Here is a 14,712-nt window from a genome sequence, read left to right as displayed (position 1 = left end):
ACTTACAAGTTAGTAAAAAATAGGGAAGTATAGGATTATCAAATATGTATGCAGCTTATTCTTAAATTTTAATTCTGCAATATCCAAGACACCACAGCTAAATGTATACAAGTAATTAATTAAATTAATTTCACATTTATTTCAGAAACATATATTTAAAAATAGATAAGCAACTTTGGCATCTGTTATTTTTTCTCACTACCATTGTTCTTGTCTTGTTTATATCCTACATACTATTTCCTGGGAAAACAATAATTCTCAACCTCTAAAATAAAACTTTTGAGCACAAGGAAGCTGTATTGAAACTTTGGAAAAGATATCTTTAGATTTGACATCTAATCTTAAAAGAGATTATATCCAGGATTCTTAAGGAAAAATTTATTTTTCACAGGACGCACTAATATGAATAAAGAGCACTCACCTTGTCTCCATCCTCTCCTGGGGAGCCAGCAGGCCCAGCAGGCCCTGGGAGACCCACAGGGCCTTGTACTCCATCTCTCCCTGCGGGGCCTTGGGGACCTTTTTCTCCCTGCATTGAAAATCCAGCAGGTCATTACTTTGCCGTAAGAAACCTATAAATTAGCTATTGTTACAATTTTTAAGTACAGCTACAACAGTCATACTCTGGCTTCCATATTTGACAAGGAAATTGCTTTGATTTTCCCCCAAAGTATATTTTCCCAATATATTGCTATTTCCTAATAGCAAATGATAACACAAAAGATCTCTACATTCTTTCGTGACTAAGAATACTAACACTGTTAACAATTTATGAATCTCAAGTTATGGGTCACAAAAACAATTAAGACTCAACTTGGAATTTTTCTTTCAATCACACATTTTCAAATCAAGCATTATATATTGATAAATCAGATGCTCGATGTTTGTGAAAACTCACTGACCCTTTACTCTTTTTCTGTGCTGCTTGTATACCCAACTTTATAATATGCTTTATGTGTAGACTTTTTCTATTTTTTAACAATGTTTCATGAATTTTTCTAGATTTTGATATCTTCTTTCATTGCTGCTTTTACTGATTCAAAATGACAAGGCTGTTAGCTTTTTAAAAATTTTTGTTTACTTTTTGACAATGACATTATTTTCCTCTTTTTAAAATTTAACTATATTGTGTAGTTTAAAAAGTATAGGCTTGAGGGTTTCCCTGGTGGCGCAGTGGTTGAGAGTCCGCCTGCTGATGCAGGGGACACGGGTTTGTGCCCTGGTCCGGGAGGATCCCCACATGCCGCGAAGTGGCTGGGCCCGTGAGCCATGGTCCCTGAGCCTGCGCATCTGGAGCCTGTGCTCCGCAATGGGAGAGGCCACAACAGTGGCCCACGTACCGCAAAAAAAATAAAATAAAACAATAATAAAATAAAATAAAAAGTATAGGCTTGATAATAAAGATAGCAAAAAATCCTTTGAGAGCTTAAATAAGTGATTTCCTAAAAGTCAAGACTTCATCAGTTCTGTACAAAATTATTCCTGATTGCAGTTGGTGGTTCTATCTTATCTCCCATTACAAAAGCTGGGAATCCATGTCATTAGTTCTTGCATTTACATTATCCTGCTCCCCACCCCTCTGTCCCTCACCACCTCCTGTCCCTTTACATGACTAAGTTTTATCTCTTGAATATATTTACTTCCCTTTATCTCCACCATTAGCATCTTACCCCAAAATACTAGTAGGCTTCCTCTCAACTATTGAAATGTTTCCTTCTTATCTCACACCTATTCTTACTTCCAAGCTATCCTCTGTACTGCAATCAGAGAGACAATCATCTTACCAACATTCTTTATAGTCAATTTACTTGTTTACCATTCCTAAGGTAAAGACCAAGCTGCTACTGTGGTCTGCCATTACCTGGCTCCTACTACCTACGGAACAGCCTCTAGCCTCCCTTGCCCTTGCTCTCTATATTTCAACCCATGTAGATCTTTTTTAGTTCAACTTGATGCCATACCCTTCCTGTCACTTGGCCTGAGCACATGTTGTTCACTTAGCCTGGAATGCCCCTAGGAGGACCCTCCACTTAGTTAATTCCTCCTCATCTTTTACATTCCATCATCAACGTCCTACCCAAGGAAAGGCTCTGATTCCAGTTTAGGTCCCTCTGTTATAAGCTGACATACACCAGTACATTTCCTTATATCATTAGCCAGAGTTTGTAATTATACAGGTACTTAGTGATTCTTTGTTTATTATCTAAAGCCCCATCAGACAATAAATTGTGTGAGGGCAGAAGCTGTCTGATTTTGTATTCCGTTGTACCTAGCTGGCCTATGGCCCAGAGTAGCCATTTAAGGCTAGTTAGTTAATTGCTTAATGACAACAAAAATAACAAAATGTCTATAAAACAAAGTTAACAAGTTTATTACTTTATTGGGTTCCATACAATCTTATTGTATTTTTCAAAACTATGCCATAATTATCATTTAACACATACCTCTGATGTCACATTGGAGACCTTTTATTTCCTTCAAATTAAATATTGCAATGTCTCAAAACTATCTCCACTCATAAAATGTGCTGTGCTATTCACAGTGAATGTCACTATTTTGAACACATGAGCTGATTCAGATATTTCTCCTTAATTTGGATTTCCTTGAGAGACTGAACTCCAAAAATCAATCCTTTTATATGAGAGTATCTGTAAATAAGACAGATTAATTCTTAACTGCCTTCATTACAGTACACATAATCTCTAGCCAGGAATCACCTGCTGTTTATTTCTTCTGATCCTGGTCTGTGTGGAATCTATACCACTATATCAGATTTATATTTGGGTTTAGGAAGAGGTAAAAGACTTTGCTTAACATCTTAGCCAATGTCTCCATCAGTTTTTACTAAACGTCTGCATGGAGAGCTATGGGTATTTTCACCCAACACTTCTATAACCATTTGATGCTACCATCCCTAGATAGATAACTTCTTCAAAAGTACTACCTAATACTGTGTCCAGCACTTAGTAGCTCTCAATAACTATTTGTTGAATAAAAGAACAGTGGAATGAACACCTTGGAGTTTTTTTTGGTGGTGGGAATAACAGAGAGAACGGGTGGGCAGAACATTCTCCTCTCCCTCCCTCCTCATAATACCACCAATCACCAACAAAACCTGGGCCAAATCTTATCTCTGAAAAGGGTTTCTGTCAATAAGTTCTCCTCTATATCACCAAAGTAATTTATTATCATTTTCAATACTTTTCCATATTCTTGTCTTTGTTTCAATATTTTACTTTTTCTTCATAAAGTCAAGGTATTTAAAACCCAGCCTTCAACTTATTATCTTCAGAGAATTCTTGGCTTCTCTAATAAGTATATTCTCAATTGGTATACTAAAGCAATGCATATCTGTTTTCTCTGTATACATTCTTCATTGTGTTGTGCCAATATACGGGTGCCCTGAATTTTTGAATGAACTTGTATGAAAGGGCCTGAATCTATATCTTTTATATCCCCTCCCAGTGCACAGTACACTATAAAAGTTTTATGGACAAATCTTTAGGTCTGAGATTGGTTGGAAATTATAGAAATTGTAAGAAGGAGCCAAAGAACAATTTTTTATAGTTGTCTTTTAACATCTCAGAAAATAATGTCTAAATTTTCAACAAATTTACTAAGCTGGAAATACATTGCTTTAAAAACTTCTCAGCAATTAAAAATGCTTTCTCTGTCACCAAAAGATTCTAACCACAGGTGATATGGTCCTATTCTAATATTCTAAATGTGGCTAAAAGGTAGTAGATTACAGAAAAACAGTCACTTTAATTTGGAAATACTTAAACAAGATCACAAACAGTAATGTCAATGGACAATGAAAGCAACTTGCTAAATCTCACTCAACTTGCTAAAACTAGGTCCTTAGTGATTAAAAGGTATTTTGAAGATTATAGGCTTAAACTAGATAATATATGTCAAAACTTACATATACACAAAAGTATTGAACTCGTATTTTTTGCATACAATGATCAGCAATTTTTATGTATATTTACTGAACAAGTTTGTGTTTTAATCTTGGAGGATGAGAGAATGCTTTAGTTGTTTTAGAAAATTAATATGATTAAGTGAAAAGCAGGAACAAAATTAGGGGAGAAATCTTGATGATGAAACTTAAACCTAATGAACAGAATATATCCATAATTATTAAATAAATATAAGAGAAAATAATTGACCAGATGTTTTCCACCTCTTTCACTGTAGATCAAAACTCAAATCACACGAGAAGTGCAGCCTCTGTCTATGCGTTTCACTTACAGGTCATGAAAGTGACTGGAAATTAAGTTGTACTACAAGAGGAGTGAAAAGTGAACACTTTTCTAATATAAAGCAGCAAAGTATGGTTTTAATCAAAAGTCAAATTTTATCTTTCAAAAGGAACAAACTCAGAAGCCTTTCACATTAATAATATCCAACTCCCCCACAGATATTAGGGTTTCATAAAATGTGGAAAAATGTCATCTCATTTAATGAATTTGAAATTTTCTGTATTATAAATATAAAAATAAGTGTGTTTATATGCCAGGCACATATGCAGAAAGAATGCAGGGGACTATGAAGAGCTAATATCCTTGAATAAAAAGTAATAACTTGTGCAGGATGACAGTATAATATATTCCTCCTTGAAATTACTTACAGGAGCACCTTTCTCTCCAGCTGGACCAGGAGGACCCTGAGGTCCTGGTCGCCCTGGCAAACCAATTGGGCCAGCTGTTCCTGCCGACCCACGTTCTCCTGGTGAGCCCTAGCACAGGGGAAAAAAGGTATTTGGTTATTAATGATGGAAAAATTTACACTTAAGAATCATTTATTTAGTTGTGAAAACTTACAGTTTACATAACATAAAAGTCACTTTTAGACAATTTTAAGATCTCAGACAGGTACAGTACTCACAATTTAAAAGATTAAGTTCTAGCCCCAATATTAAGCACAGATACTAAAGTTAAGAAATACTGATAAGAAGAAAAAATATTTCAAAATTATATATCTTTAATATTTTACAGATGTTTTCTCTTTTCATTTAAGTGTTCACAATTGTTCACAATGTTTTATAAGACATAAATCCAACAGTACCTTCCTATACAATTTTCTCCCTGTATTATTCTGGATTGGCATGATACACTGTCTAGACTAGCATTTTTCAAAGTGACTTCTGGACTTCACCTCAAACTTGCTGAATCACAATTTCAAAGTCCTAAAAATGAGTGCAGAAATTGTCATTGCTTTGAGGTACAAATATAATTTTTTACATAATAAAGTTCAATAATCACTATTCCAGAGCTTGGACTTTTTCCTGAAAATAAGTCCTTAAATTTATCTTAGGATTCTGCAGGGACCATTGGGTTTTATTATGAACACTAACTAGATAATTCACATTTGACTAGGTATGTCCAATTGAGTTTCAAAATAGAGGCTATATATTTTCAATTAGTTTGCTTAAAAAATACCTAATATGTAAAATTTTAAAAAGTGTGGATACTGCCTTCATATTAATTATCTCTATCAACAATTTAAGAAAACATTATTTAAAGCAAGAATAAAAGAAATGCAAATGTAGATTTACTAAGTCATGTATAGGTCAAAGATAACCTATTTACCATTTCCAATTTTATTTATTGAAAGATAACAAGAATATTGTCTTTGCATTAGATTCCTAAATGGGTGGCTAAGTTTTAATTTATCATTTTCTTTCAAGATTGAACTAATGTGAAATATTAGAAAATATGATTATTAGCAGATTTCCTTAATAATTAAGAAGTCTAAATAATAACATCATCATTTTAAAACTCAAAGAAATGATTTATAAAAGCTGGAAAATATAGTACTGTCACATTTATCTTCTAATATTACTCTCCCCATGTAATTAGAAGTCATTTTATTATACAAATATGAATTATTGACTTTGTTCTAATTTCTATTTTTATTAGCTAGAGAACTAACTAAATATGAACACAAGAACAATGATAATGACAATTTGTATTGATGTAGTGCTTAAGAGTTGTGTGAAAAATAAATTTTTACCAATCATAATTCAAATACTAAAGAAGAAGAGATTACAAAGGAAAACTTCAGTTAGTATTTTTTAAATAATAAACATCTGTCCTCCGTCAAAATGTTATTTTTAATTTAATAATATTAAAATATTTTATGCAAAAGAGTCAACCACAAGTGGTGTGACTGTTAACCAGATGGCAGACTTTGGATGAATGATTCCAGAGGCCAATGCAGAAATTAAAAATGGGAATAGAGTCCCTTGAGTGCATTCAAGAAGTGCAGCCCTAAAGGTGGAAGGCATGCAAAGATTTGTCTCTACTTAGCAGAGACAGCAAAGAAAGAAAGGAAGCCTGGAGGCTGAGGAGGAGGGCAGGGGAGGGAGGAAGATGGACAATGAGAGAGAGAGAACAGAGAAGGAAGACAAGGATTAAAAGGAGGAGAAGGAGAGCAAGGACCCTGAAATTGAGAGGAATGCAAAGAATTCTGAATTACAGAAAAGAGAGAAAGAAAAAGTTCAGTAATGAAAGCACTCTTTTTTGGTGTAAGTATAAGCAGAAAACAATATACAGTGTGACTAGGGTGATTCTGTTTTATTCGGGTAAACACTATCATCCCTAAAGATAAATCTCTAACATCTGAAAATCTGATTTCTTGAGGATCAGTGTGCATACAAGGTGGGTGTGTTACATTTTCATTTTAATATTTTACTTATAAAATCTCACAAAAGCATTACTACCCATTAGTGTTATCAAATCTAAACTAAGCATCCAATTTAAGGGCTGAAATATTTTATTTGTAACTGATGATACAAAAAGAGATGCAATTTTGATATGTCAGGTCATGAAACCTTTCTCTTTGATCCTGTTTTAAATTTAAACCCCAACTTTTCAAAGACTACCTGAGGAAGATATCATTTTAGACTGTGTTGAGCTTGACAGCTATGAGACCAGAATGATAAAAGAGGAAATTCACTAGAAAACAGATGTGTATATTAAGAAAATTTATTATTTTCCAACTATTGAGCCTACTAAACAACTATTGTGCTAAGTACTTTACAAATGCAATATAATTTAATTCCTGTACGACTTGTTTACTTTTCAGGTAAAGGCGGCCATAAGGCCCAGTGTCTAGCTCATGTGCCCTGATTCACACAAAGTTTCTTCCTGCAATACAGAGTACTTCATAAATGGTGAAGAAAAAATTCCCTGGTTGTTTGTACCACAATAATTCACACATATTATGCTAAATTTTAATAAGTAGAGGAAATAGAAGCCATTTAAGACCACTTCTACCAGAACAAGCTCACATTGGTTGAACACTTTCTAAAATGAGAAAACTTAAAAGAATTAATGGCAATGCTTATCTCCTTTGTCCAAACAGTCATTCTCTGACATTCATACAGTCTAGATATTTTTGATAACAGCATGCTCTGCAGTGATTTTATTTTATACATCTATAAATGAAAAGTGAAAATCTCTGATGAAACCTACTGATTAAGCACATGCTGTTATCAACATACAGAACTTATTTAAATATTCCCAGGTCAACTTTTAAGAGTAAGCCTTATGAATCCTTTAATCCCAATTGAATCACTGAAGAAATTCCATTAAAAATGAAAAAATTTAAACCCGATATTAAAAAGAGAACACATTTAACAAAAATATAGTGAGACAACTCTCTTGTGACACTGATTGGGAATACAAAATGTATTATGGCAGGCATCAGCCCTTAAGAAGCTCACACTGCAGATTCATTTTTTTCCATAAAGGCTAGACAGTTATAGTTATAGAATTTATTGCATTGTCCTATAACTGGCTATAGTGAAGAACAGAGGGCTTTATATTTGTCAGATAAGTGAACAATTACATCTAAGATGAACATGTTTGGGTTTAAACATAGGTTAAATGGATAATAATAGGCTCACAAAGGTAAAATTTTTGCTTGTTTTTTAAATTGATCTTCAGCCCTCTGAGTACTTACTGGCACATAGCAAGCCCTACGTAAAAGTGTCAACTGTATGTGTGATCTTTTCCTTCTCAGCACTGAAACCAGTAGCTTTCCCATCTTGAACAAACTGATTAACTTCTATTTGGCTCTATTTTCTCGCCAACAAAATAGGAACAGAAATAATTTGCCCTCTGTTTTTTCTGATATTATTGTGTTGATACATCTAAAGTCTGTCCTAAAATATGAATGCAACAGATGTTGGAGTACTGTACATGAACAGCTACATACTTTAAAAGTAGATATGCAATCTCAAATGATTGCAGAAGTTAAATTTTATAGGAGAGAAAATTAAGATCCAGAATGTGTATGGTATATCTAAGGCCATACCTTTAAAGAGTAGAGCTTTTCCCACAAAACAGTAGTTTTAGTCCTAATTTAAACTGTTTACATACTCATCTCTATAGCAATGATAAATATTTTACCCATCAAAAGTGCTTAACTGGAAAGAACTCAGAGAAAAAGAGGCTAAAAACTATAAAAATATTTCCCCAATGTATGATTTAAATAGCAATGGACACAAGGTAAATTAAAAGTTTTCTAAAGGTATGTATGGAATTACAGGAATCATAACAATCGTAATATCATGAAGTATTCTGTTATTTTAATACTAAACAGCAACCACGATAGGTCACTTATTTTCAACTGAAGGTTGGACATTTACTTATTTTTAAAAGAGAGGAATTTACATTTTTATAATTAGTGACCTCTCTTTAAGTTTATGTTAGCTTTATCCTCTTCTGCAGCCCTTTTCCCTAAACCTTGCAATGGTAATAAAACACAAGTCAATAGCATCAGTTTATTTCCTTGAAGCAAAGAGAATAGTGGTTATTTCTCTAACTCTTCACACACAGGAGAACCCCAGACAAATATTTTCTGTTATATTCACTGGGTGTTTCATATTCTGAGAAGCATTTGTAAAGTAAAGGAAAGAGGTAAACAGAGAAATCATCTCATCAGCTTTCAATTAGAAGGCAGCCCACTAGAGAGAGGAAAAGAAACATAAACACAAGTCCTTATGAACAGAGCTATACAAGTAGAAAGCAAAAAAAGAAAAAAGTCTGTCCCTCTCTTTGTAAAGCCAAGTTGACCTTCGTGGCAAAACTAGTTTGAGGTAATTTTCATTCTGCAGATTACATGTATTTGAGATCAGATAAGCTGAAAATTCAGGTAAAATAGCAAGCATTACCAGACTTTAAAACATAAATTCTGAATGATTAAGTTAAAGTCCTACAATATCTCAGTCTTCGGTCACTGATCCCACCACCATCTCTCTACATGATTCATCCTGATTGGATGTCATAATAGCCACCTGAGGTCTAACCAGATTCCAATAGAGAAAGTGTGCTTTAATTTTAAAAAGAATAGCATATGACCCAGTTAGTAAGTATAATCCTTCTAAAAACTTTTCCAGCTCCTTGTTTGAGAAATAAGTAAAAAGCCAGTGAAAAGAAGGTTCTCTGGAATGGGATGTGGACAAATAATTAGAAGAAATAGGAATTATGATAAGAAGGGCATATAAAATCCTAAGGGAAAGACAACAACAGGAAGAAATAATAGCACATAAAGAGGAAAAGAGAGAATCATCAGGGGACAATCATGAAATAGGAGTCATAGGAAAGGAATAAAGACTGATACGTTGCACAGTTGTGAAATCTTGGACTTTTACCTTTTAGCAGCTATGTGCCTGCCCCCTCCCCATATACATTCTCCATATTAACTCCCACTCCTGGGGACGGGGAAGAAATGTGGTTGTAAGGATAGAGGGCCTTTACCAGCACACTATTTTATTTTTTAAATCTCCTTATTTTTAGAGAAATAACTGTTGGAAATGAGGAGATTTTTTAAAATTATTATTATTATTATTTTATCTTTTGGCCACACCGGGCGGCATGTGGGATGTTAGTTCCCCCACCAGAAATCGAATCCGTGCCCCCTGCACTGGCAGCGCGGAGTCTTAACCACTGGACTGCCAGGAAAGTCCCCGAGGGGACTTTTTTTTTTTTATCAGAAAAAGCATATGAGGGAGAGATTATTCAGGGAATATATTTTCCTTGATTTTGTTTTATGAAAATATAGGTGGTAAATGCAATCTGAGAACTCGTTTGCATAATATATTTGTATATACTGTGTTAACATAAATATAAAATGTTTACTCAGTTTGTGTTCAACATATGAGAAAAACGCTATGCTGCCTCCCTCTCTTGCCGTTCAGCCCCTTGCTTCTTCCTGCCTTGCGTGTGTGCATCAAGACACCCACTTAGCGAGTAAACCCCCTGAGATGAGAAAACATGCCCTGCTTTGATGGGCATCTATTACCAGCTTTTTTGTACATCATCACGCATACAGAGAACGCTTGGTTTTTGCCAGATTTTAGAAGCCCAAAGTCACAGTATCCTGTTGGGATAAATTTTGTTTGTCTTCAGCAGGAGCACTAAAAACTGTTTCTCAATATACATTCAGTCCGAGTAGCTAGACCTTCAGAGAACTATGACATTGAGATACCAATTCTTTGCTAAGAGGACTAAAACAGTGATGAAGACTTCAAGACTAAGTCTAACCCATAAAAAACTTGCTTTTCATATATCAAATTGATTTTTATTTATATCTTTAACTCCAACCTAATTCCTTTAGGGAAAATACATTGTTTTCACTTCGACTTCTTTGTTCTATCTTTTAATATATTACTCATTACTTAATATGTTATTTTATCTATTCCACATCCATCATCCTCAGTAAACCATAAGCTCTATGCAGGAAATGTCCATTTAATGAATCTATAAAACTCCAGCTTAATAGATTGGTGTATTCAGATATTTATTTAATTATAGTTTTCCATAAGAAAAGACTTACAGCAGCTTACAGGGAAGACATAAATAAAAGATAATATAAATAAGAAATGTTAGGTAAGAAATGTAAAGAAGCAAGTAACTTTTTTATTGGCAAAAAATAGGACTAACAATATTAGTAATCTAAAAATGCATACTAGAGACCAAGGCTTTTCCCAAATGCAGGTCATGATCCATTGATGGTTTATGAATTCAATGCAATGGGTCTTGTACAGCATTTTTAAAAAGTAACTCTAATAAAATAAAGAAGATAATATTAAAGTACATTATATGTACTTTTTGTAGAGAGTTGAACGCAAAAAGTTACAAAAACAGTCAAAAAGCAAGGAGTTATCTTCTCTACTGTGTCCCAAATTTGACTCCATTATTTCCGTAAGCCATAACAAAAAGAGAAATTTAATTTTTGTAACAGTTGAAAGAAAAAAAAAAAAACCAGCTAACTGCTCAAGAAACTACAAACATTTCTAATGCTATTATTAGTAAGAGATTTCTTCTGAGGATACTCAGAATAGGAGCCTTGCATACAAATCTCCCATATCCTCAAATAGATACTTTTGGTTGATACAACTCTACACGTTATAGTTTCTCTAAATACAAGCCAATGGCATCATAGCTAGACCTATCAGAGTTCAATAACCCCACTTCTATAGGCTGTCATAACAATGTGATACAAACAGTCTGGCCTATGTTTCCAACTGAATAGATTATGAATAAAAAGAAGAGATGTTAAATATATTTATAAGTGTATACATGTACACAGGTATAGATGGATGACTATTAAATACATTTTGCTTTGTATGGGCCAGAATATATTGAAAGGGTATACTGTTTGACGTGCATAACTGTGACATGTACACACTTTACAAATCTCACTGTGAGCAAGAACTGTTGATAAAAACCCTGCTTTTAGTTTTAGTTCATTGATGTCCTATGCAATGAGGGAATTTATTATTTCTCTAGTATTCCAGAAAGACAGCACAACTACTCTCCTTAAGAATTGTATTCTAAGGAAAAAAGTTAAGGATTCAATAGTATACTGGAAAATATTTATGGTCATTAAGGATCCAACTTGTACATCCGTTTAAGCAGTTTAGTCTTTGATTCATTCAAGTTAAGAATGATTATAAAGAGCACATATAGGAATATTAAAGCCTAGTTAGCTGTAATATTAGCTCCTCTAACTCTTTTCCTTTTGACAAATTTTTCACCAAAATAGAGAAGGATGAAGAGGACTTGGAAAACTGCAACTGAGAGAGACAGAGAGAGAGGGAGAGAGAGAGAATGTTAGGCCAATGTTTACAGAGTAAGAGATACACATGTCTGGAAATGGGTCTATGTAATGTGCTGTGGTGTTTCGTTTTCAAAGGACTATGAACTTGGGCAAGTTGTTTACCTTCTCTAAGTCTCAGATCCCTTGCCTTTAAAAATGGAAAGATAATATCTACTGGGCCAGGTTGCAAGAATCAAATAACAATTATAAAGTTCTTAGCATGAGTTGAAAGAATAAATACTCTTAATAATTTCCTTTCCCTTTTCTACTTCCTTTACCATCCACATCTTTCTTTACATTTTTTCCTTAGAGAACTCATCACTTTGATATTTTTTCCTTAGTATGCATACGTGCTGAATCTCTATCCCTCTCTGTTCCTGTGAATTTTAGTCCTGCACTTACCAATACTTGGTCAATATCCCTAAGGTAAAGTTAATATGAGATTGATACAGACTCAGGAGTTCTACAGGATACTCTTACACCTTTATCCTTATGCATTACAATTTCATTGTCTCTCACCAACTGACCAGATATTTTCCTCTGATATTTCGATGTCACATCTTTGATCAACATTGCAAAATGGAACATGTTATCTTTCTTGCCAAAGAAGTCAGCACTTCTTATTCTTTGTTTATACTCTCAGTTGCAAGATAATCCCCCTAAGTCTTTAACCTCAAAAAATGAGAATTAACATGAACAAATTTTCTGAATAAATTATAGTTTACATCCAGAAAATCAGCAACTTTTGTTTTAATCTTGGTAATTTGGAATTAAAAATTTTCAAAATCAAATTTCACATGCATATAATTGCTTTAACTGGAGTAAACTGAGGCTTGTTTAGCACTTGTTATGAAGTGGGAGTCATCATCATGAACCTCTGTTATATTTTACAGCAATTAGAGTAATAGCATAAAGAACTAATAAATGTGGATGATGTCTTTCCTTTTAGTGGTTCCTTTTCCAACAACTTTGAGGAAGAATTTTAATTGGTTGATGCCTATTGAATTGCGTATGTTAATTTATTGTAAGAATAGATTCTAATTCCAAATAAATAAACTCACAGTCAGCATCTGTGGAGCATTTCTATTAGCAAAGTATAAAAGCATTTTAAAATCTTTTGTGACTACTAAGAGGCTTTGAGCTTTCGTGTGAGAGTGTTTTGTGTTTGTCGTATTTCCTGACCAGGTAAAACTGACCAGGCATCACTAAATTGTCATTCCCCCAAGGACACAAGCTCGAAGTCATCATTCAGTTTTCATCTTTCCTCACTGCCCATATCCAATCTTAGTAATAAATCCTACTATCCTGCCTTCCTAGTGTTTGTTCCATCTGCACTGGCCTTTGACTTCCCACTGTACTATCATTGGCTCACTCATATTATGACATTGATCACTGAACTTTTATGTTCAATGAGTCTCTCCCATCTCTGCTATGTATTACACACTAATGATAACTTTTTCCCTAAAACTTTATTAAATTTGTTTGCACCAAAAATCTTTATTTTTTTTTTTACTCCATTTACTCCAAAAACTTCAAATCTTCAAATTACTTCAACGTGGCATTTTAGAGCTTCAATAATCATATGGCACATTATATTTCTGCTTTAGCATTATATTATGTAAATACATAGCAGAGTACCTGGATCCTAGCAAGAATTTATCACACTTTAGTCCCTCTCCCAAGGTGTCACACTTTGGTAAGACCAGATGTTCCCTAAACACCTTATCCCTTTCCTAGTATCATTCTCTAGATCTTAATGATTTTGTAATCCTCTATACTCTTTGAAGCCAAGTTCAAGCCATGCCACCTCCTGCATGACCCTTTTACTGATTTCTCTTCTCTTCCCCTGCCCTTGAATAATTAATATTTGTTGTTTGTATATCATTAGGCATTTAATCACTGACTGTCTTATAGTGCTATTTGGTCTTTGGCGTGTTTCTTTTCAAAATTGTTTCCCTTATTTTAAGTCTTTTAGAGGTATATCTTCTGTGGAGCTTAATTGTATACAGGGGAGTAAGTAGTAATTGCCAAATAAGCGATTCTTGATGCTAAATGAATAAATATTAGATCTTTTAAATCATATTTACTATGTTCTTTCACATGTAACCGGATAATTGTTGAGTAATATTCTATTAAAGTATATTCTCTATCTCCTGGGCATATTATGTACCCTACAAATATATTGATTTCAACTGTCCAAAGACCTCAGATAACATTGTTTGCTTGGGTCCTAAAAAATAACTTTAAACAATTTAAATGTTGTGCTCATGATTCAGGTTTCACAGATGCAATAACTATTGATCTCAAAAAATGCATCCATATTCCAAAATAAAATTCACTTTAGAACCTGAAGTTCCGGATAAATAGATTGCATTGCACTGAAAATTTTGAAGATTCTATCTATGCTCAAATAAGCACTTCTGTCTTATTCAACTATTTTTTCCTACTCATGCTACCACCACTAACTGGATATCTTAAAATGTTCTATATAACTTTATGAATATCAAATATAGTTATTGAAAAGTCTTACTTTTCTTTTTAAAAAATCCTTATCAGATATCCATACCCACCATAATCATTGTAATGACATTTGTATGA

General features: G+C 33.7%; 1 protein-coding gene across 4 annotated transcripts in view; it reads right to left on the bottom strand.

Moving 5' to 3' along the window:
- COL11A1 (collagen type XI alpha 1 chain) overlaps positions 1–14,712 on the bottom strand; it is a gene marked incomplete at both ends in the record, with an annotated part of 195,096 nt that overhangs the window by 47,099 nt on the left and 133,285 nt on the right. For all 4 annotated transcript variants that reach the window (XM_082832567.1, XM_082832570.1, XM_082832568.1 and 1 more), the window contains 2 exons: positions 422–529; positions 4,634–4,741. In XM_082832567.1, the coding sequence (XP_082688693.1) occupies positions 422–529; positions 4,634–4,741 (216 nt within the window). The remainder of the gene's footprint in view (positions 1–421; positions 530–4,633; positions 4,742–14,712) is intronic.

The sequence above is a fragment of the Leucopleurus acutus genome (assembly GCF_964270905.1).
Source record: "Leucopleurus acutus genome assembly, chromosome: 2".
In the NCBI taxonomy this organism is placed as follows: Eukaryota; Metazoa; Chordata; class Mammalia; order Artiodactyla; family Delphinidae; genus Leucopleurus; species Leucopleurus acutus.
Note: the sequence above shows the minus strand (reverse complement) of the source record. Positions and strands in the feature narration are given on the sequence as shown.